This window comes from Acomys russatus, chromosome 7 (genome assembly GCF_903995435.1).
Source record: "Acomys russatus chromosome 7, mAcoRus1.1, whole genome shotgun sequence".
Lineage (NCBI taxonomy): Eukaryota > Metazoa > Chordata > Mammalia > Rodentia > Muridae > Acomys > Acomys russatus.
In genome coordinates, this window is record NC_067143.1 from 48,725,051 (window position 1) to 48,747,823 (window position 22,773).

Consider the following 22,773-nt stretch of genomic DNA (forward strand, 5'->3'; position numbering starts at 1 on the left):
GGAGCAAAGGAAGTCACTAGGAATCAGATTGTCAAAACCTGGCAGAGACTACCATAGATCCTCTGGTGAATGGAGAAACCCCATTTTCCTGATAGACAAACTAAGGCCCTTCTAAAGTCATGAGTGAATTAGTAGCTACACTGGAAGTTCTTCAGTCTAGAACTCTACTACGCGAGCTATAATTGGGCATTTAACTCCCTGGCATCATGTAGACTGTGCGGACATGAGCCATGAGGCTTGGAACACTAGTCCTAAGCTCTTGGCAGGCTTAAATACACACACACACACACACACACACACACACACACACACACACACACACACACTTTCTTTCAACTCTCCCATTTCCAGGCTGACAGGATCGATCCTCCTCCTATTCTCATAGGACCAGTCCCTCCCTCAGGAAACCATGGAAACACCAAATAATCCAGAGGAGGGGGTCACCTCCACTAGGTCCACACCACCTATCAGCATACTCTGAAAATTACCTGCCCTCATTCTTGGTGCTTTGTAATCTATGGACTGTGTTCCAACACACCCTACTCCTGCTGAACACACACAGTCACACATATGCACTTATACACGCACACACACACACACACACACACACACACACACACTCACAGTCACTCTTGTCTTACCTATCAACTGTGGCCCTTTGTTGATTTAGGCTGTGGCCTGACTGTTTATGGGTCAGACCATTTTTGAAAAGCCGACGGAGGTGACAATGACAGGAAGAAAAGCACAACTTGACAGCCAGAAAGCTCTCCCAGAACAAGTTCAGCCTTGAGGTCGACACAGATTTAAGGGAGTACATGCACCCAGAAATGACACACCAACACCAACAACAACAATGCTCCTGGCTTCAGCTGCCCTTTTCCAATAAGTTTGTTATAACTTTACAGCAGAAAGCCTGTCTAGCCCACTTCTGTCTCCAGCATCTGTACTTACAAATCTAGTGGGAAGCTTGCAGGAGACATAGAAGCAGGAAGCAGGGAAGGAGGGAGCACACTACACTTCTCTTTCATCCTTTGTGGTACCCAGCCATACAGTATACCCAGCACACAGCATCCTAGGAGCATCTTTTGTAACCAGATGCTCATGAGCAAATATCACAGGTTCACCCGACACCCCTGATCCAGTCTTACATTCCAGAATTAGAGCAGTCTCCTTCTACCTCCTTCCCCTGTTTGTCAGTCCAGGAAACTGGGACTTGGGTACATTAGGTGCCTTATTCAAGGTCACAGAGCAAATTAGCTACTGACAGAGACAATCACAAAAGTCATGTGCCGGTGGGTATCTGCTGATAGTCACAAGCCACACACCACACTTAGAAAACATGGGCTTTGATGACCTTGATTAGGTTTATGAATAACTGTCCCTCTGGGGGCGGCGGGTAGAGAGCATTGCTGGGACTCCGAGAAACACCCCTTCTTCATTCCTAGGCCCCTCTTAAGAAGCACTGTGTCAAACAGAGGAGCTTTGGCGTGCACGGCCCTGCTGTTCTACCCTGTACAATGCACCCATTGACGTAGTCTGGGTATTTAGTCTGCCACACATAAATGAGAAAGTCAAGCAGACGTCTTTCAAGCTCAAGGCTCTGTGTTCCTCCCAGCATGCCGCTCCACCTCCAAGGCCTCTCCTTCTCCCTAAGACCACCTAGTGTGTCAGACCAAATACCACAGAGAATCCCTGTACCCTGGCCAGTAAAGGGGCATCAGTGAGAATGAACAGCAAACATTCCATATGAGGAGGAAGAAATGGAAAGATCTACCTACCCCTCACGTCCTGCTCACACCAGGGCTTGCTTTTGGATTGGAATCCATTCTAGGTTGATACATAATACTAACGATAATTCTCTCTCTAACTCTTGCTTGGGACTTTACAGTTTGCCAGCTACTGTCATGTACCTTTGACAGGTGACAAAGTCAAAACCCAAGTTAAATAAATTGCCTGTGACAGCACAGCTTAAAGGAGGCAGGACTGAGATTAGAAGTGGGGCCGTCAGATGCCGCTGTGGACCGTGGTGACAAAGAACTCTCTGGTCTCTCTAAATTGGTCTTGTAGGCCAAGGTTCATTAGCTAAGCACTCGGCACCTCTATATCACCATCCCGAGTCAGTGGTGGTCGATGGCATTTTAATGGAAGCCAAATAATTCTTTCCGTTGGCATGCTCAGGCAGCTGCAGTTTTTGTGTTTTATGATAATTAAATACCATCATCTTTCATATCCGATGATCTTCAGGGCCCGATTAATGACTGCAGTGCAAACTGGGGTCATCATTAACTCCAAAGCAAAGAGAGCTTTGGGCACCTGTCTGTGGTTTGGCAGGGTTGGTATGTAGGGGCACCGACCTGGCACCTTTTCTTGGAGCTATCTTTGATGTCCTTAGACCTCAGCACTTGACTGTCATGGCTGAGCCAAAGCCTATTAAAGTTTATGCTTTCTTTCTCATGAGCATGGCCTACTCCATTGCAACCTATTTCCTGGGAAGGCACCCTGCCGTTGATCTGGGGCACTACCTCCCACCCCCTGCCTCATCCTCCACCAGCCTCAGAGCCTCCCCCAGTGCTAATACTGCACCAGTTCCTACCCAGTGATGACCAAGTTTTCCAGCTTTCACCTCGAAGCAGTTACCACCTAGGCTGCCTCACTGTCTTACCTCACTCACAACCAACCACTGCTCCTCGTACTATGAATTCAGTGTGCCCCCAGCACCGTGCCCTCTTAGGCTTCTAACGCCCACACAGTTATCATTCTCTGCCTTGACTGTCGCACAGCATGGGCCATATGTCACCTCTCATGCTCTCTTCCTGGGCCCCAAGAGCCAAAGTCAAGCAGCTACCCTCCATGCCTCCAGGTGCTCCAAGGGCTGGAATACAAGGTGACAAGAAGGATTGCCATCAGCACTTGTAAGGTGCTCCCAGTATGACAGACATTGGTGTGTGCACTTGGCCTGTCCTGACCCACTGGATGGACACAAGTGAAGGATTTCACACTACAGCTTTGAAACCAGTCTGCTGAAGTTCAAATTCTGGCTCTGTCACTTAATAGTTTGTAAGTGTGGGCAAGTTGCTTGGCCTTTCCATGAAGACTAACAATGGTCTCTTCTTTTCAGAGCTGTTGCAGGATTTCCTAAGGAAAGCACTTAGTGTCTGTTACTTACTCCTCAATATTTGTGAACCGATGTATATGATGACGTCACACAGAGTTCATGTCCGTAAATGTTGTCTAACTAGGTTGAGCATTTCAAAGCTCAAAGCTGACCATGCTTGTGAGTCTCTATTTTCAGCCTACACAAGACCATCACTTCTCTACCTTTTATTGGCATTTCTAACACAGGTACACTTTCTAAATGAGTAAGTATGGAGAGGCTCATGGAAGAGGTGACCAGCCTTAATATCACATCACCTGTCAGAGGCCAAAGCTGCTCTGTGGGACTCCTGGGCTCCACTCTGTGCTCTTCTCATCCCCTGGAAACTGACACTTGTCAAGGAGGGCTCCTTCACTTGAAAGCACATCAGTCCCTGAACAAGGCACAGGGCTCCCTCCCCCCCAACCCCGGCCCACTGTGAGCTCAGAATAGATACATTTGGTATCGGTCCTCACCTGCCCTGAGATGCTCATTTGATGCATCCAAGAGACTTACTGCTTGAAGCCCTGGGAGCCCCGGATACCCAGCCCTGAGGGTCAGGGCCAGCCATTCTGGTCACTTTTCTGGTCTGTGTTGTGCTCCAGGCACTTTCCTAGCTTCCCAAAGGCAGTGGGTTGGCCACAGTGGAGTCCGTCGGCCATGATAAAGGGCACTGCCCTTCTGCTGAGTAGTTCCCTGTTCTTCCCCTCTCACTCCTTTGGTCTCAGAACTTCTGCTATAAAATGCTGAAGAGTCATCTCCATGGTGACATGTAATGGTTTACAGTCTGTTCACTCATGTGCCTTTATCATTGTTGCAGACTAGCAACTACTGTCTGCAGGGTTAGATGCAGGACCATGGCAGAGTACTTGTCTAGCGCACCTGAGGCCCTGGGTTTAGTCCCCAGCACTGGGAAAAAAATAGTTACCTTATGGTTAAAGTGCTATACACCAGGCACCGTGCTGAGCACCCGGCGTGCACCATCTCATGTAAATCTCAAAACAACCTTACACAGTGGGCATTGTCTCTAGAAAGAAATCTCCAGAAAACTACAACTCAGAAGAAGTTCAGTGACTTGGTAGATATCATAGGGTGTTTTAATGCTACACTAACATTTTTACATTTATTTATGGTTGTGTGTGTGTGTGCATACTTGTGCCAAAGTATGTGTATATACACATGTGTATGTGTGTGTGCGTGCTACTTGTGCTACGATGTGTGCATGAGTATGTTTGTGTGTGTGTGTGTGTGTGTGTGTGTGTGTGTGTGTGTGTGTGTGTGCGCGCGCGCATCAAAGCTTGCATGGGAAGTCAGGAAACACCTTGCCAGCCCCATGGTCACAGCTTGTAAGTGAAAGAGAGAAAACTTGAACTGAGAGCTGTGGGACACCAAGGCCAGCGCCTTTCTCTGAATCACTGCTCTGCTCAGCACTGGAATGGCACCTCCACATGACTTCAGTTTGGGGAGTCAGCAGAGACACCAGTGCTCAGGAGTTTCTTCGAGTTTAAAATAAAAGAAGGTACTGGAGAGTCCTAGCAACTGCATATGTTTGGTTTTTATTTACTTAGCTTTTATGAGAAAGAATCTCACTATAACCAAATCTATCATAGAACATACTGTGTAGCCCAGGTTGGCTTCAAACTCCTGCCTCAGCCTCCTTCATGTATCATGTACATGAGTCACCAAATATACCCAAGGAGTTTTTAGAAGAACCAAAAACTGTTCTGGAAGAACAGGCTTGCAAAATTTAGCCAGCCCAATGGCCTTTGCTGAAGGTGGTGTCTGTTTAACTATAAAATGTCTCACATGCAGGCTGGATGGAGTGATATGGGTGGACACTAGATCTGTGGGAAGAAAGTGTGGAATGAAATTATAGAAGAATTTTACAATGTCCCGGGGCTTCTCAACAGTTAGTGAGACAGGTGTCCTTGCTCAGACACAAAGCAGAAGTCTGTTGCCTGAGGCCAGCTTGTCCCAGCGCAGACACTACTCCCCTCTCTGAGAGCACTTTCCCTGACATTGGCCATAGACTACAATAACCTGTGTTAGACACAAAGGCACATTGGTTTAGAAGACAGAAGTGACACAGGCCTTAGCTTCCTCATCCAAAAAAGTGGGGGAAGGGTGCCAATAGTTCCTTCTAGGGGTTGTTGTGAGCATTAGAAAAGTCAAGGATGTGAAAGCTCATAGTAGATATTTAAATGCACAGCAGTCATTGTTAATATCAATCTAAGTAAAATGTCAAAAGAGGATGCCTCCTAAGGCAGGGCAGATGCGGTCTATCCTGACCTGCTGTCTCTGGACAGCCCTGGCATTGTAGGCTCACTTGCTACCTTGCTGCTGTGGTGCCCTGCAGCTAGGAAGTGGCTGGCGGGTGGGCCACACCCCAGGAGCAACTTTTTTAAAATTTACTTTTCATTCTAATTGTAGCTCCCTTCCCTTCTCTCCTCACAGTCCCTCCCTCCCTCGCTCTTTCCCTTATCCCCCGCATCCCTAACCCTCAGGAAAAAAGAGCCCGCTCCCCAACCCACTCCAGCACATCAAGTCACATCAGGACTGAGTGCATCCTCTTCTTCTGTGGCCTGGCAAGGCAACCCCACCAGGGGGAAGTGATCAAGAAGCAAGCAACAGAGTCTTCCCCTCTCCCCTTTCTAGGGAGCCCACATAAAGACCAGGCTGCCCGTTGGGTACATATTGTGTAGAGGGCCTAGGTACAGTCATGCATGGTCCTTGGTTGGTGCTTCTGTCTCCGAAGCCCCGCCCTGGGCCCAGGTTAATTAGCTTTGTTGGTCGTCTTGTGGAGCTCCTGTCCCCTCCAGAACCTTCTATTCTTCCTCCCACCCTTCCACAAGGCTCCGTGCACTCCAGCCAGTGTTTGGCTGTGAATCTCAGCATCTGTTTCAAAAGCTGGGTGGAGCCTCTCCGAGGACAGCTATGCTAAGTTTAGGGGCTATTTCTGATGCTGGATTCTGTCCCTGTTCTGTCTGACTCTATTAAAATTTTTCTTGCCAGGTGTGGTGTCACATGCCTTTAATCCCAGCACTTGGAAGGCAGAGGCAAGCAGACAAATCTCTGAGAGTTTGAAGTCTGTCTGGTTTATACAGTGCAGTGGTTATTAACCTTCCTAATGCTGCCACTTTTTAATACAATTTCTAATGTCATCGTAACCCCCAATGATAAAATTATTTCATCGTTACTTCCTAACTGTAATGTTGCTGCTGCGATGAATCATAAAGTAAGTATGCCACCCCTGTGAAAAGGTCATTTAATGCCCAAAGAGGTTGTGGCCCACATGTTGAGAACCACCGACATGGTTACTTCCTGGACCTCCAGAGCAATGTAAGAGATCTAGGTGCAGCAAATGGCCCCACCCATGCTTACCTCCTGGATCCAAGGCTTCTTGTTCACTGGGAGAAAAGCAGATATTCTACCTGCATTTAAATCAGATTGATTTTCAGATTCTCACCCCTAGCTCTCTGCTGACCCAAGACATCCACACCCAATGGCCTCTGGAGACTCTCCTTCCCTTGAACCACCTCAGTCACCCCTGACCTTTGGGGGTCATGTGGCCAGAGGAGGTAGTTATGGGGGAGCTGAGGAAAGAGGGGGTGGGAAGGCATGGGGTACATCAGAGACCAGAGAGCCTATGGGCCCAACACAGACTTTGGACTGAAGGCAGCAGCTCGGAATGTGTACCCTTTCGGTGGATTATCATTTTCTTCCCCGTTACTTCTCATCGCCTCCCCCAGGTTCCCCCCAGATTCACTTTGTATCCATTTGCCACAAAAGGACACCTACAAAGCAGAGTGGTATATCTATCCTCTGTTAAAAAGTTTCTAGCCTGTCGACTGCTTCATATCATTGTAGTGCTCTCATCTCGGTAATTAATAAACTTTCCGTGTCATAGATGAGAAAGCTGCAGCTCAAAGAGGTTGGCTGACCTGTCCGGGATTGTGCTCTTAATAAATGGCAGAATCTAGACTGGATTTTCATTTCCTAAGTTCTCCCCCCACCTCCACCCATTATGCTCTGCAGTTTTATGAGAGGAGGCGTTCTATGAGCAGCTTCGGAGAAGGGGAAAGATTCACTCCCAGGCCTGCCATCATTATAGCAAGTATCGTTTGCTTCATTTATTTGCAACTAAAATCTGCTTTGCCACATTCCCATGGGAACTTGAATTCTCCACGCCAAGACTAGATTTTGGTCTTATGATGTTGGTGCTGTTTACCTACACATTAGTGATAGCAATACCTGTTGTTCTGGGTAGCTGAGATGATTAAATAAAATGTTTATCCCAGTCTTCTCCTCTGGGTGGGGGCTCAGAACAGCATTTGGCACCCAGTGTATGCTCAGTAAGTATACTGGTAGTTTTTATCCACCCAAACACAGCATGGCTCACTATACTCAAAAGTCCTTCTCTGCCCAAGGCGGTCTGGTCTACACCTTCACAGGCTCACGCGCTTCATACAGACAGAGCTCTGCCCTGGCTCTGTGTTCACAGATTTGTCAGACTCCCAGCTAACTGTTCTTTGCACTTATTTACCTTGTTAATTTCATTTACTATGCGCCATCAATTCACAAATTGAATCATGTATCAGTCACCCACAGGCTCTGTAAAGTCAGATTCCTTGGGCCCCTACCCCAGGGTTCTTGATTCAATACATTTGGGTCAGAGTGCTAGAACCTTCCATCTCAAACACACTCACTCCCATGTGAGGAAGCCACTGGTGTGAGACTATACTCTAGAGGCCAAAACCACGGAAGTGTGATTGATAAAAGGCAAAGGAATAAAGTTGCTGATAACGGGCAATCAGAGCCCCACCTGCTTGCGCCTGCTCTTGCTCTCTCGCTCTTGCTCTCAAAATCTTGTTTCTTATTACTGTCCTAAGGTTTAAGTTCTGTGTATGGGGCACGGATTTTTATTTTATTGCCCCAACACAGGCACAGAACACAAGGGACTTGGGACTATCTGTGGACTACAGACTTGATTGAATGAACTAATATGTAATTTGCTAGTCTCAGATATCTGCACCCCTACCTGCCCCTGTAGTCTTATTCAGTCCTCTATGGCTGTCCCTCCTGCCAGGGGCAGCACCCAGCCAGTAGCCCATTGACCATGACTGCTTGTTCCCTAGATCACCCCAGTGGCCTGCAGAACCACCCTCGGCTCCGGACGCCACCGCCACCACTCCCCCATGCCCATACCCCCAACCAGCACCACGCGGCCTCCATCAACTCCTTGAACAGGGCCAACTTCACCCCAAGGAGCAACCCAAGCCCTGCACCTACAGACCATTCACTCTCCGGGGAGCCCCCAGCAGGCAGCGCCCAGGAGCCAACTCATGCCCAGGACAACTGGCTACTCAACAGTAACATCCCACTGGAGACCAGGTGGGTCCCAGTGGACTGAGGCTGGGGAGGGAACGGGTGGGCTAGGTGGGCAGAGGGCAGACCAGCCGGGGTCTAGGGTCTGTTGGTGGCCAGGGCAGCAGGGAATGTGTCTCTAACTCCTATCTGTTCAGAGAAGCTGCTGTGAAGTGCCTGGCCTTGGGCTGCTGCTCTCTGGTGGTAGGAGGAGAGAGCTTTGGAGAGCTGGGGTCCAGTGATAGCCTGCTTCTTACTAAAGGTACGGCATTGGTCAAGTTGATAGACTCATGAATGTCTCCTGCTTTGTTTACATAATGGCAGTGAAGCTTGCCGGGCAAGGCTTTTTATAAAAGTAGGCAAGAGGTGTGCAAAGGAGGAAGGCACAGGGGGGTAGGAAAAAGCAGGCACTCGCTTCCACTTTGCTGGGGTCCTCATCTCAGCCAACTGTGTGCGATTTCACTGCCCTGTACTTAGCATCAGACTTGTCTGGACTGTGACAGGTGCTCTGTGAAGGCAAGTCTTCCCATCCCTTCTCCTATCCAGATGCCCTGACCTTTCTGTACTCAGTGGGAGCCCTTAAGGGTTTTTTCTGTCAGACTTGGTAGCATATGCCTCCGTACTGTGATGTCCTGTAATGCTTATACCCTGACGAGATGGAGCCCCCATCCAGGAGCTCTGAAAGTTGAGTCAGTGAGTCTGTGACAGCTCAGGTCATACAGGAGGCTGATACATGGCTGGGACTCGAACCCAGGGTGCTAGACTCTCTATCCAGTACGGTTACCCTGTGGTTTACTCCATTCTTCCAGGAGTGCCATGGCATGTTTCCTTCAGCCAGTCTGAGTCTTACACCCATCTGCCTCCCTTGTACTCAGCCACTCTTTTTCAAAATGGTGTGTGTGTGTGTGTGTGTGTGTGTGTGTGTGTGTGTGTGTGTGTGTGTGCACGTGCATTTTTGTAAAAGCCACGCAACTCATAGGAAGATAAAAAGAGAATTAGATTTATCTGAAGTTCCACCACCTGAGCAGAACACTTTTAGCATGGCCTCACCCTGTTCTGTAAGTCACAGGTGAAGTGAACCAGGTTGACCCAGCAAAACCTCTTCTTCTACCCTCTCTCTTAAAGTAGTGACACACAGGTTTTCTTTTCCCAAACTCCTGATCTTTTGGGGGAGTACAAAGCTAAACCGCACTTAAGGAAGCGAAATTAGCCTTCACACCAAAGGCATGTGTACTTGCCTCTGCCCAACACACGACCACATTGGTGATGATGTTGGCAACACGGGGTATGTGGGGTCTGCAAGAGCAAAGTCACAATCCTTTGGTCACATTTTATTCTTGTGGAATCATTTCCCCAAACCCAAGTTTCTCAGAGAGATGAATCTACCATGACTCACCCCAGTGTCTTGATTATGACCGTGTCTTTTCACATCCTTTAAGATGCCTCTCCTGCCCTCATCAGTTACAGAGTGGATTACTTGTTGTTCATCCCACCCAGGGGTAGCCAATCAAGTCTCCATTATTTTCAGTGCTTCTTAAGTGGGACACGGCTGATGGCAACAAGAAAGTAATCAGTGGCTCTAGTTATCTGCATGGCTCATGGCTGCCGTTCTCACTATTTGGATGTTCATTTTTCTCACTTGGGACCAAAGCAGAAGTTCCTCTGGTGAGTCTGTAAGTTTCTCAAAGGAGACGGAGGCAGAAGAGGGCCAGCAGCAGAGGTTGTCCAAGTGACCGCTATGTGGAATAAAAATCATCCCAGCTCACTTGCCCTGCCCGGTCAGCTAGAACTCACCTGCCTTGCTGGTCCTCTCTCCTTTTCCCCCCATTGCTTAGAATGCATGGTCTTATGCTTCATCTTTTATTATTATTCAGAGAACTGACACACATCATAAAGAAGGTAGCAAAGGAAATAAGCAAGAAGAAAAATGTCACCTAAATCTACAGAAAGGTGCATATGGGCATACACATCCGCTTTCATACATTCCTCAACATACATGCAGCACAGCATTATGTATATTATAGATTACATGTGTTTAATATTCAGTGTAAGCATGTAGCCTTCCCCCAGTCTATGCTCTTTCAGGTCTCTGCAGAGGCCTTTCTATGTCTCTACCAGAGTTGCTGAATCCTACCTATTTCTGAAGCCCTGATTATTGAAGAAGGCTTCCTCCATGACTCCAGAACACTGTGCATCCAAACTGAGAACAGCATCAGCTTTGCTGGCTGACACCAACAGAATTCTGCATGTAAATGCTGACCTTACCAGGCTGGTGGCACCAGATTAACAAGATGAAGACAGAGAGTAGGGGGTCAAGTCTGGCAGGTAGAATCAGCAACTGAGCATCGAGGACAGATTGTGAAATTTTTAAAGTAGATGAGCCATCTTCTTACCTTTTAGGCATGCTAAAGATTTTGGCATGACAACATGGCATATCAACAAAGTTCACATTTGAAAACCATATAATCAAGTTACCAAAACAACAACAGCGCGCGCGCACACACACACACACACACACACACACACACACACACACTCATGCCTCATAATGCTTTAGGTACACTAATGGTTTTGTGTTAGGCCACATTCGTAGCTATCTTCAGCCCATCATAGCTGTAGGTTAAACACATCTGCTAACTGAAGGAGTTGTTCAGCATCCCCAAGCCTTGATTTCTTCATTGAAAGATTAGGATAAAAAATTATACTTTCAAAAAGGATAGGAAGAAGTAAATGGAAGAAACACACATACAGTGGCCAGTATCTATAATTCACATTGTAAGAGCCACTTCCACATTTCTGAAAAGCTCTGCTTCCTTTTGTCAATTCTATAAAGAACTAAGTCTTTGAGAAACATCCATGAGTTCCTACCCACCACAGGGGTGAATGAGAGAGGAAACTTTGCTTTGCCAAACTGTGGCCTGGTGTTCTGAGGGTGTGACAGGCCATTCACCACCGAGAGTGTTTCAAAGCACAGTCCTCAGGGTCAGGTACACCCCCTACTCAACCCCCCCCACCCTACCACACACTCATAGACCTTGATGTTATATATTTTCACCCCTGAAAATAACAGTAATTCCTGGTTCCAGCTGCCTATTGCTCCATAGCAAATGTCCCCACTTTACTTACTAGCTTAGGAAATGTGTAGCTGGCTCTTCACAGGGAAAGTCGGAGGTAGGGAAAGTCTTAGATGGCTCCCACTCCACAGGGTATTAATGGGGTCAATTAGTCTTCAGCTAGCATCGTAGGCCTTACACCTGACTGTGGGGATGTCTTCACCCCTAAGTTGCCTCCAGCCCTCTGCCTATAATCCTCTGAACTTCATTCTGTGTATAAATCAGGCTTCCAAGGTACTGAGACAGAAGCCGTTGATCCTCCTGTAAGCTTAGCTTAGAATCAGCATAGCACCAATTCTGCTTTGTTTTGTTGGCTGAAGTGGTCATGGGCCAGCCTGCTTCAAGGTGAGAGGAAACAGACCCCACTTCTCAATGGGAGAAGCATCGAAGCTTTGGAACCCACCATCCTGCTTTTTTTTTACAGTTACATTGAGATATAACATCTTAGGGACTCTGTGAGTTTACAGTAGGACTTGTTATCAGTAAATACTCACTTGGTATCCCAGAGACCAGCCTCTTGCGGTAGGTTGTCATGGTAGAGGAAGCTGGGGGACACTCTGTTCTTTACCACAGGGTCCCTAGCCCATGACACAGTGCTTCCACAACATGGCAAAAGGTTCTAATACAAACACACAGGTAGGAAGAATGAAGATGAGACAAATGGGTGACTGACTATGCCTAACTGAGACTTGAGTGGGAGATAAAGGGACAATTTCCCAGTGGCCCTAGAGCCACGTGACTGAGATAAAGCGAGTCAGACGTCCTGAAGGTACAGAAGAGAAGAGGAAGCCCAATAGAACCAGTCCTACTTGACAGGTTGTCCCCAGGCTTTTGCCAATACCCAGGAGAGCCCCCTAGTACCACACACACACACACACACACACACACACACTTACTTCCTTGTTAAGCAGAGTCCATGTTAAGAATCCAAGCTAATGTGCAGAAACCATAGCAGCTGGTAAGATGACTAAATGGGATTGCATTTTATCCAGGAAAAAAAGGGGGAAAGTATCGGAAGGATGGAGAGAGGACGATTCTGTAGACCTGTTCCCTTCTTATATATACCTCTGACAATCTCTAAGGTTAGATGAGTCCTCCAGGGAGGAGCCTGGACCTACCTGTGTTCCCCAGAGCTGGAGGAAGTCCTCCCTGAGCATCGGTGGTTCTTCTGTGTGGAGCCATGTGCCAAGAGTCCCTCAGTCTCTGATCCACTTCTTTGAGTGGCTGCTGCATCAAGCAGCTAATGGATTTCACAGACACTGTCTGAGTAATAACCTATCAGACTCCTGTCGGATGCAGGGTGAATCCTGAACAGAAGGCCACCAGACCTCTGCTCTGCCTCAGCTCATGTCAGGCCTGCTTCAGCAGCCTGGAGCCCATTCTGTGGTCATACCGAATTTGTAACCTCAGGGATGAGGACTACCCGGCAGCCCTACCATGGCTCCTCAAATGAGACACGGGGCCTCCGGATAGGTCAGGACAACCACAGAAAGTCACTTAACCCACCTGAGCCTCATTGCTTTATTTGTAAAAACAGTACTACAGAGTTGGAACTGGCAGTCTTTCCTGTCACTGGGCAGTTTGATCTCAGATGTATATAAGACAAAGCCCACTGCCATGCCAGAAGTTTCTAGATGGAGGCAGACCTATGAAGGGATGAAAGCACAAGATGATGCTTGGCTGGAGCAAACGCAGCACTCAGAGAAGATATCGTCCCGTTTGCCTGAGCTCATCCACAGTCATGCCAGCCACTCTCAGAGACTGCCCTGTGATCTGCCAGGTGCTATCCGGACCCCTTGGCCCTCCCAACCCTCCCACAAATAGTTATATGTTTGAGGTCCCCAAAACCACTTTGGTGATTTGCAAATAGAGCTCATGATACTCTGCCACAAGCTCAGCTCTGAGTTCATCAAAGTGAAAAGATGTAAAGCAAAATCAGTAAAGGAAAGATGTGTGGGGTGAGGTTAGGAGCTTCAAACCGGGCTTCACCCCATGGAGTCACCCAGAATAGGCGTACCCTGCCCCCCTACACACATGAAATACTGCCAGGCAGGAGGCACAATAGGGACTCAGTACCCCAGGGTTATAATAGGGATTGCCATATGGACAACCTCAGACTGGAATATACTGAAATTACAGCCTCCTAGAAGAAAAATATGTATGTAGCGTTGAGTTGAGTATGTAGTTTGTGCACAGTGCAGCAATCGCCTGTATCAGTTCGCACAGGGAACCCTCCTAAAACCTGTGTTTCCAGATGCAACTAGGGCCCAGTCTTAGCAACACCTTTGACAGCAGTCAGGACTTCATCCTAAGTCTTTTCTGCATGACTAAGTGCTCTTCTTAACACACACACACACACACACACACACACACACACACACACACACACACACACACGCATACCACATATGACACACATACATCACACACACATGCACACTACAAAAAGACACACACACACCATACACAGGCACACACACACCACACACAGGCGCACACACACCACACACACACTACACACACATGCACCCCGCCCCCCCCCCACACACACTTCCCATTTAGTGAAGAAGATCTGAATCATAAAAACGTTACGGGCCGGACGTGGTGGCGCATGCCTTTAATCCCAGCACTCAGGAGGCAGAGGCAGGCAGATCTCTGTGTGTTCAAGGCCACCCTGGTCTACAAAGTGAGTCCAGGACAACCAAGGCTACACAGAGAAACTGTCTCGAAAAACCAAAAACCAAGCCAAAACAAAACAAAAAAAAACAAAAACTCTAAGTTACTGGAGAAAGATCCCGAAGCCAGCGTGTGAGAAGGCTAGAACACCCAAGGTCTCTAGTTCCAGAGTGCTTGTGTCTAGCCACTGTCCAAAGCCCCCTTCCTGGTCACTGCTAAGTGTCTTCTTGGGCCAGATGCAGTCGCAGGAGCACTCAGAAGACTAAGGCAGGAGGATGGTGAGTGTGATGTTCCATAGTGAGATCCTGTCTCACAAACAAGGGAAAAATAAAGCAGCTTCTCCAGGCATCCATTGGCAGGGCTTGTCGGTGGATAGAAGCTGGACAGAGGCACAGAGCCAGATAGAGGAAGGGCCTGAGGAGGATGGCAAGCAGTAGAGTGAAGTGGGAGGACCAGGGATCTCCTGAGAGTGACAGAGAGAAGTGAGCAGCAGCGGAGTTCAGGACATTGAAAAAAAGGTCGCATACTTCCTGTGGTCATGAGGTCACAGCTTCTAAGTAGTAACATTATGAGATCAGCCTTTCAGATGATAGGCGTGGCCTCGAAGAGCTGGCTGCTGCTGCTGCTGCTGCTGCTGCTGCTGCTGCTGCTGTTGTTGTTTCTTTCCTCCATCAATGTGTCTGAACACCAGGTGCCTAGCTGATCCTCATGAGCTTGGCTACATCACTGACATCTCTACTCCATGAGGTGTCAGCTGCCTCATGGGCGATATGATCCCCACTGTCCTGCACCACTCAGTAGACATGACACTCCGATGTGGTGATGGCTGCCCCAGGGCTTTGTGGACAGAAACACAACACAGCACAGTGGCTTACGTAAGCAGAAAAATTAGGGGATCCTTGAGCGGGGATTCAGGACATCCCTGACTCGATTAATGCTCTATCACTGACTTGTGTGAGTTTGGGGTCAGGGCACATGTCTCCCTAGCCCTTAGCTTCCTCATCAGTCACACAAGGCCAAATAGCTTGCTCCAGAACTAAAGTTTCAAAAATATAGAGTGAGGTTATTTTACCACAGCAACAGTTTGAGTCACTGTCACTTTCACCAAGTCCTGCCCCCTCCCAAATTTCTGAGTGGCCTAAATGACGAATGCCGGAGTTGGCACGCCAGCAGAAGCACATGCAAGAGCTCTGTCACCGTGTAGCTTGAGAAATCCTTCCCTCTGCTCCATGGCCTGTCCCCTTATCCTCCAGCTCTGTGCTTTTAAGTGATGATTGTCAGCTGTCTCTCTTTTTAAAACATGTTTCTTTCAAAATTGTAAAAGTTAAAATAGGGATGGAGAGACAGCTCAATCAGGCAACCGCTTGCTTCCCGAGCATCAAGACATGGGTGTGATCCCCAGAACCTGAATAAAAATTCAGAGTGTGATAGCACACGCTATAATCCCACTGCTGGGGAGATACAGACAGATGGATCCATGGGGCTTGCTGGCTAGCTATCCTACCCTAATTAGCAAGCTCCAGGCCACTGAAGAGACCCTCACTCCCAGAGAAAAAGAAAAAGATGAATGATGCCTAAGGATTAGTGCCCACATTTATTCTCCAGCCTTCACATGTCCCGGCACACAGGAACACATATTTACACATAAATACACATATTTATAATAAAACCACGTGACCCAGGCACTTGAAATATCCTGCCATTGACATTTTGATCTTATTTCTTGGCCCTTTAAAGTGCATGCTTTATTTGTTTGTTTTTGGTGATTATGAGGTTCAGGCTTGACTCTCTGGAACATAGGCCGCTGCCAGACTCACAAGCACTCCCAGAAAACAGGGTGTGGAGCTGGCATCAGTGCAGGAAGGCAGCAGAATGCTGTTCAGGTCTTCTGAGCCGACACTGCAGGGCCTCTGCGTGGCGGGTGATGTAGAAATCCTTCTTAGAACAAGAGACTAGAGGAGATAACAATGCACAGCCCCTCCCACCTGCTGCTGTCTCTAGGCACTGACTGTGTGTCTGCCATTATGCCAGGGCAGGCTACCTCCTGCATACCCTGAACCCAGCAGCACTCAGTTCAGATCTGTTTAGTGACTACATGTGGGTACCAGGCAATCTTCTCCTTTGGGCACATAGCAACAAGCTGGACATAAAGGACACCTGCCTCGTAGAACTAGAATTACATTAGGAAGAAACATACTATGCAGACAAGCACCGCTGAGTTCCTCATCGTCACTCCCTGAGCACGCGTGCATGCGTGTGTGTGTGTGTGTGTGTATGCGCGTGCGTGCGCACGCGTGCGTGCTAAAGCAGTACAAAGGGTCAGTGAGTAGCTGGGGAGTAAAAGGGGAGCCTCTGTGGGTCCATGAGAAGTCAGCTCTGGCAGGAGCTACAGTCTAGGGAATATTTATAGGAGGATAGCGGTTCAAGCATAGCTTGTTTAAGAGAGACAAGGAAGCCAGTGTGTTTGTAGCCAGGAGTATGACTTGAGAGGAGCAATCCAGACCAGATCCTATAAGACTTTGTGGGTCTGGTAAGGACTGGAGAGGGTTAACAAGCAGACAAGGGACCCACATAGCTCACGTCTGGTTGTGTAAGTGAGTGGTTATTACCCTTTCATAGATTCTCAGAGTGATTTTCTGCCAAGGGCAGATGAATGAGGCAGCTGGGGCCTTGAGTTGAGCATCTGCCTTGTCCCTTGGCTCTCTCATCAACAGTGCTTCCCGCTTAGAGAAAATAACTAAGCTGCTCTAAGGACTTGCAACCCCTGCATATCTCCCAGGTACTGTGGGAGCCCCACAGCGAAAATTCCTGCTAGTGGTGGGCTCTAGCTTGTGACTCTCCATAGGGCAAGGCCCATGAAATGCCTCATTCTGAATGTATATCAAGCCAGCTACAAAACAGTGTCACTTTGTACTCTATTATCCCTGGGATGTTGCCACCTCCAGATGATCCCTCTCTCTCTTGGTTTGAAGCAGTGGTAGGCAAGTCAGGCTGTGTAGAGTGCACAGGGCTGTGGAGCAAAGGGCCTAAGGCCTAACAAACTCAGTTCCAGGGTAATTCCTCCCACCTAGTCATCATGTGATATGGCCTCAGAAGAGTTGCTTCTGTAAGCCACGCCCCACCAGTCTGCAAGGGGAGATGACAGAGCTGCCTTGATAGGAGTTGATTGGGGAATAAATGTAAGTCAATCACAGAGCTTCTAGAACAGCAGACCACATGTGATGGCTGCAGGATAGGCCAGCCATCACATTTAGCATCATCCCAGTTGGCCCCAGAGCAACCATGGTGTTATAATCCCTAGTGTATAGGAAGGATGATTCAGAGAAGTTATGATTTGTACCCAAAGTTGCACATGAAAGAGGTGATATAGAAAGGCCTGGTAAGAGGCACATGGGTTCCTTGGCAGGACTGAAGCCTGGAGCTGGCTTGCTGCCATCTCTCCTCCCTCTGGTATATCTTATTGTGAGGCAGCAATGGTCCTGAAACTAGTTGGAAGTAGGATCCAGAGCCCTTAAGGGTGAATGGCATCACCCAGCAGGAACGGTTGAGAGCCAGAAGGTCGAGGGTGGCTATATTCACTCTGGAGTGCAGTCAGATGAATGCATAAGCATTGTAGCGTTATCACAGACAAAGCACCCTTCCTTATGTCTTCAGCGGACTGTGTTTCCTACTAACCAATTACCACCCAATTCTTACACTGCTGACAAATGGTGAGACTCTAACCAGAGTCCACATCAACAGGGACTTAATTAAAATTCAGATGCCATGGCCCCATCTCAGGGTACCAGTTGCTTCCCTGGGGCTCTGCTGGGCCTGGGCAGGGCACAACTCTCCAGAATATTCTCCTTCTTCAGAAGATAGTGTGGCCACAAGTCCTTGGTGCTCTTGTGTCTTCAGAGAAGCCGAGTGGGTGTTTCCAGATGTTGCTTTAGCAGATGCGGAGTGAGTAGAGGAGAACACTGGGCTTTGGATCCAGACAAACAAGTTCAAGTTCTTGCTTTGAGCCTTGCCTACTAGTGACCTTGGCAAGTCCCACTATAACTACATATCCCAGTATCCTCCTCTGCTGTACCGGGGTCACTCTGCCTTCCTTGCATAGCATCTATTTTGAAGATTTGAGAAAATAGGTATAACGTGCCTATCCCACTGCTGGGCACCTGCCAGTCCTCTTCAATGAGAACTGTGGTTGGATGTCCACAGCTTCCAGCCTTGCGGGTTTGTATAGAGAGTGCTCCTTCCAGATGCTGTGTGCCAGGTGGATTCCCTTGCACACGTGGCTTTGCACACTGACCTACTGCCTGGAACCTTTGCCCCTGCTGGTCTCATGCACAGCTGCACCCAACAGCCACTCTCATTTGTTTCTATTCTATCCCCTTCATCGATGCATGACTCATTGCTTCATTCATGTCTCCATGTGTGCGTAGAAACCTAGGCAAGCAGCCATTCCTAGGGACATTGCAGGACAACCTCATTGAGATGGACATTCTCAGCGCCTCCCGCCATGATGGGGCTTACAGTGACGGGTAGGTAGCACACCCCCCACCCCATGCTCCCCTGTTTGTGCTCTCCCTGTCGCTCCTGCACTTGCATGCAGACCCCTGAGACCTTTCCCTGGGAAGCTCCTGGAAAAAGTGATGCCATGCTGCATGCACATCCCCAAGTCCATGTTCAACTTGCAAGTTTGTCCTTGGAATACCCTGGCCCCGCCCCGCCCCCCAGCATATTAACAGAAGTCCTGTTAATATGCAGCTCTCAGCATCTCATTGGCTGCCTTCGCCATTCTGGAAACCATCTCACATAGCAATTTTTCCACAGCGCAGGCCCTGTGTCTTATGTATTCTGGTCTTAAGTGTGTATCTGTGGTACAAATGTCTTCTAACCCAGGAAGGACAGGTTTGTCCTAAGATTCCAGGACTGTGTGGTACAAGGCAAGCAGCCCATAAGTCCTCCCAAAGCCATGGTTCAGGCCACACTGGGTAGGATATTTGAACACCTCCTTTGGCCACAACCATATGCTTTGACGATACTCTGTTGCTTTCAAGACTACCGCTGGACTATGAGATGGAATTGCCAGTCTATCCTCCACACGGCTTTTACATGGGCTCTTCAGACAGCATTGTTACCAGTCATTCACTCATGGGCAAAGCTTAGGAGTGAGTTCTTGGCTCGTCTACCCCAGCAAAATTCCATTGAAAAAGATAGGCTTCCAATGTCTTACCAAGGTACACTGGGATGCAGGTATTAGACCAACAGGGGGAAAAAATTAACTCCCAGTGGCCTCCAGGAGATGCTCAGGACTTTAGTCAACCCCTAAACTACTGTAATGACTTTAGAAAGCACAGTTTATTTCCCAAGACCCAGCTCCTACCCCCAGCTCCAGTGTTCCCAGGAAAAGGACCTCAGGGCAACCTCTGTAGAGTTAGTAGTGTCTTCTGCCCTGAATGGGTATTCCTGTGGCACTGTCCTATTAGTGCTGTGTGCAAATGTGTCTTTTTGTATCCTGTTTGTGGTCTGGTCCGTGACGTTTCCTGAGCCTGCCATCTTCCCTGTGATGATTCTTTCTCTCTCTCTTCCTCCAGGCTCCTCTGCATGCTGCTTCTTCTGCGCCTCTATCCTGCAGGTTGGCCTGTGTGCCTGGTTAGCTGACAGACCCTGACACCTTCCCACCTCTCTCCATCCACAGGCACTTCCTCTTCAAGCCTGGAGGCACCTCCCCGCTCTTCTGCACCACATCCCCAGGGTACCCCTTAACGTCTAGCACCGTGTATTCGCCCCCACCCCGGCCCCTGCCCCGCAGCACCTTCTCCCGACCAGCCTTTAACCTCAAGAAGCCTTCTAAGTACTGCAACTGGAAGTGTGCAGCCCTGAGCGCCATCGTCATCTCAGCTACACTGGTCATCCTGCTCGCATACTTTGTGGGTAAGCATGTCCTCCTCCTCCTCCTCCCCGGCAGCTCCCCATGGCTCCCATTTGGCCCAGGGGGCACCAACCAAAGCACCCAGGACCACCGAAGGCACTACACCAGCTCCACAGTCATAGTGCACAGGTTGTACTAAGAAACCTTGCACTGGTCTAGTCTGCACCCCACACCGTAGGGGCAGCTCTTCAAGCCCCTCCCGCTCTCTCCTCTGTGCTTGGGCCCAGAAGGAATATTAGCATCTGCCCTATGTGTGTTAGATCCATAACACTGAGGCATAAGTCACTGAAGACTTTGAGCCGGCGGTCTGTGACATGAGTGTCATATATCAGAGTCACTGAAGATAAAATTGCAACTTAGGAAGACTGGGCAGCAGGCTCGGTGGCTGCTGGCTGTGGTTAGGTGAGAAGCAGGGAGATAGAGAATCTTGCAGTTCAAAGGAAACTACCAGGAAAGCTTCAGGTGAGTGTTGGGCAGGGTGGTGGTAGAAACTTCCATGATTGTGAAACCATGGTCAGCACTCAAACAATCAAACAAACAAACAGCCCTGCATGAGAAGCAGCAGGCCCCAGTGAGTGGAGAGCTGCCTGAGCGAGGAAGCAAAGGCCCAGAACCACAGGGCCCGGGAATTTCCTACCTAACCTCAGGGTCCTGTGACATGTGGCCCTGCTCCAGCGGGATGGCTTCTACTTGGCATTCTTTGGACACATTTCTAGCAAAACCTGGTTTTTGACTTCTGATTCTTCTCTTTGGTTTTCTTCTGGGAAAGAAATTAATCTAAATAGATGTGGGCGCAATGAGGATTTCTGAAACCTCTATGATAATAAGAAAAGGCATCCAAAGTGGGTTTGGCTTAGCTCTTAGTGCATTTTCCAAGGTTGAAGGTGGGTCATGCTAGCCTGAGAAGGCCTTGAACCCAAGTGGAGGAGTTCAGACAAAGACCTGGAAGCAAGTGAGATTGTTTTCAGCTTACGGCAGGAAGTAGAAATAGAACAGACCAGCAGAGGCCAAAGGAAGACAGAGCACTTCCCTCTGCCAAGAAAAACTCTCTAGCAAGCTGTCACCATGGATGCAAAGGGAGCTTGTCTTGAGAGGCATTGCTGTGCCGTCATGAGGGATGATTCCTAGGACATGTGCCACTACTCGTTGCAGAAATGGAAAAATGTTTTGAACATGGATAGGGTTGAGGTGATGATGTAGACTGTTAAGGTCTGTCAATGATCACCTTGGAGCAAACAGGAAGGGCACCTTGCTGGATGGGCAATCCAAGAACCATTGAAGAGCTGTCTACCGGCAGTGGTAGGTCACAGTTAGGTTTCATTTCATAAAGAAGGAATTGATGGCAGAGCTCTTGGGAAGTGGTCACAAAGAACTAATTTGTCAGAAAAAGCTGATGACTTCAGCTAAAATAATGGCAACATGGGCATTAAAGGAAGGAATCAGATGTAAGATAACGTTAGGAGAATTTGCAAGTCCAGTTAGCAGCAGTCAGTCCACTAATAACATGTCCTCACTAAGAGTAAATGCTTGCTTCTGATAAGAAACCGAAGGCCAGACTATAGCAATCACACCCAAGAAAGACATCAAAGAGTCAAGCCTAAGCATTTGGATAGACTTAGTAAAGGCTTACATGGCAACTGTTGACCCGACAGCTCACTGATTTCCCAGAAGGATGCCTCTGAGGCTGGAGTTAGGCGATGCAGATGAATGCACTGCAGGTGTGGGGACCAGCCACACCTTTCTTCAAGGGTTGGGCATGGCAACCTTGGTACCTGGGTTCTTCCAGCTGATGAGGGCTAGAATGAACATGCGAGCATCTTGCTTGGCCATAATTATAGGCTGTGATGACTAACTTATAAGAAACTATCAATTATTAAAAATCAAATTAATTGTTCCAGCCAAGCACAAATATCCTTAACAAAGACTCTTTTCCAGCAGACCAACTGATCTAATCAACAGGCAAAAAGCACAGATATTTTAATTAGATTTTTGATGAAAAATTGTGTTTAATTTCAAGTATAATCAATTATTAATTACTGTAATGAGTGAGTCTGACTGGGTTTACTAATTAACTCATTTAAAAATTATGAATAACCTTTTTCATTTGTAATTATTTTCTACAGCCTATCAAATTCGAGATAAGAATTGTATCACCTACCCAGCAGAGGGGGAGACAGACACAAAGGGCGGGAAAGACTGTTACTTCTAATATCTGCCCAGGGCAGCTATATCTGGGTGGCGATCCTGACAGAGCTATTTGACATTCAGCCCCTTAGCTGGGAACTGGGCTGAGAAATGAACAGTGACTGACCTTTAAGTTTCAGACGTATTTATTAGTATTTTCATGGGAAAATAGAGAAATTGGAGTTAACACTCCGTGGAAACTTGCCTTTGGGCCCTCGCTTACTTACTTGCTTAGGGTAGACCCCTCCCCCAGGACCTTTTCACAGTGATGTGATGTCTTCAAAGGGAGAGATGTAGCTCTTTTTCACTCCAAAGGACTCCCATTCAGACAGGCAACCATGCGGATGTTTCTCACCCTACTTCACTCCTGCTTTTATGGTTTTCAG

General features: G+C 48.1%; 1 protein-coding gene across 1 annotated transcript in view; it reads left to right on the forward strand.

Annotated features, from left to right (window-relative positions):
• Tenm4 (teneurin transmembrane protein 4) overlaps positions 1–22,773 on the forward strand; it is a 393,055-nt gene that overhangs the window by 170,251 nt on the left and 200,031 nt on the right. The window contains 2 exon segments of the mRNA XM_051148959.1: positions 8,269–8,524; positions 19,970–20,205. Of these exon segments, the coding sequence (XP_051004916.1) occupies positions 8,269–8,524; positions 19,970–20,205 (492 nt within the window).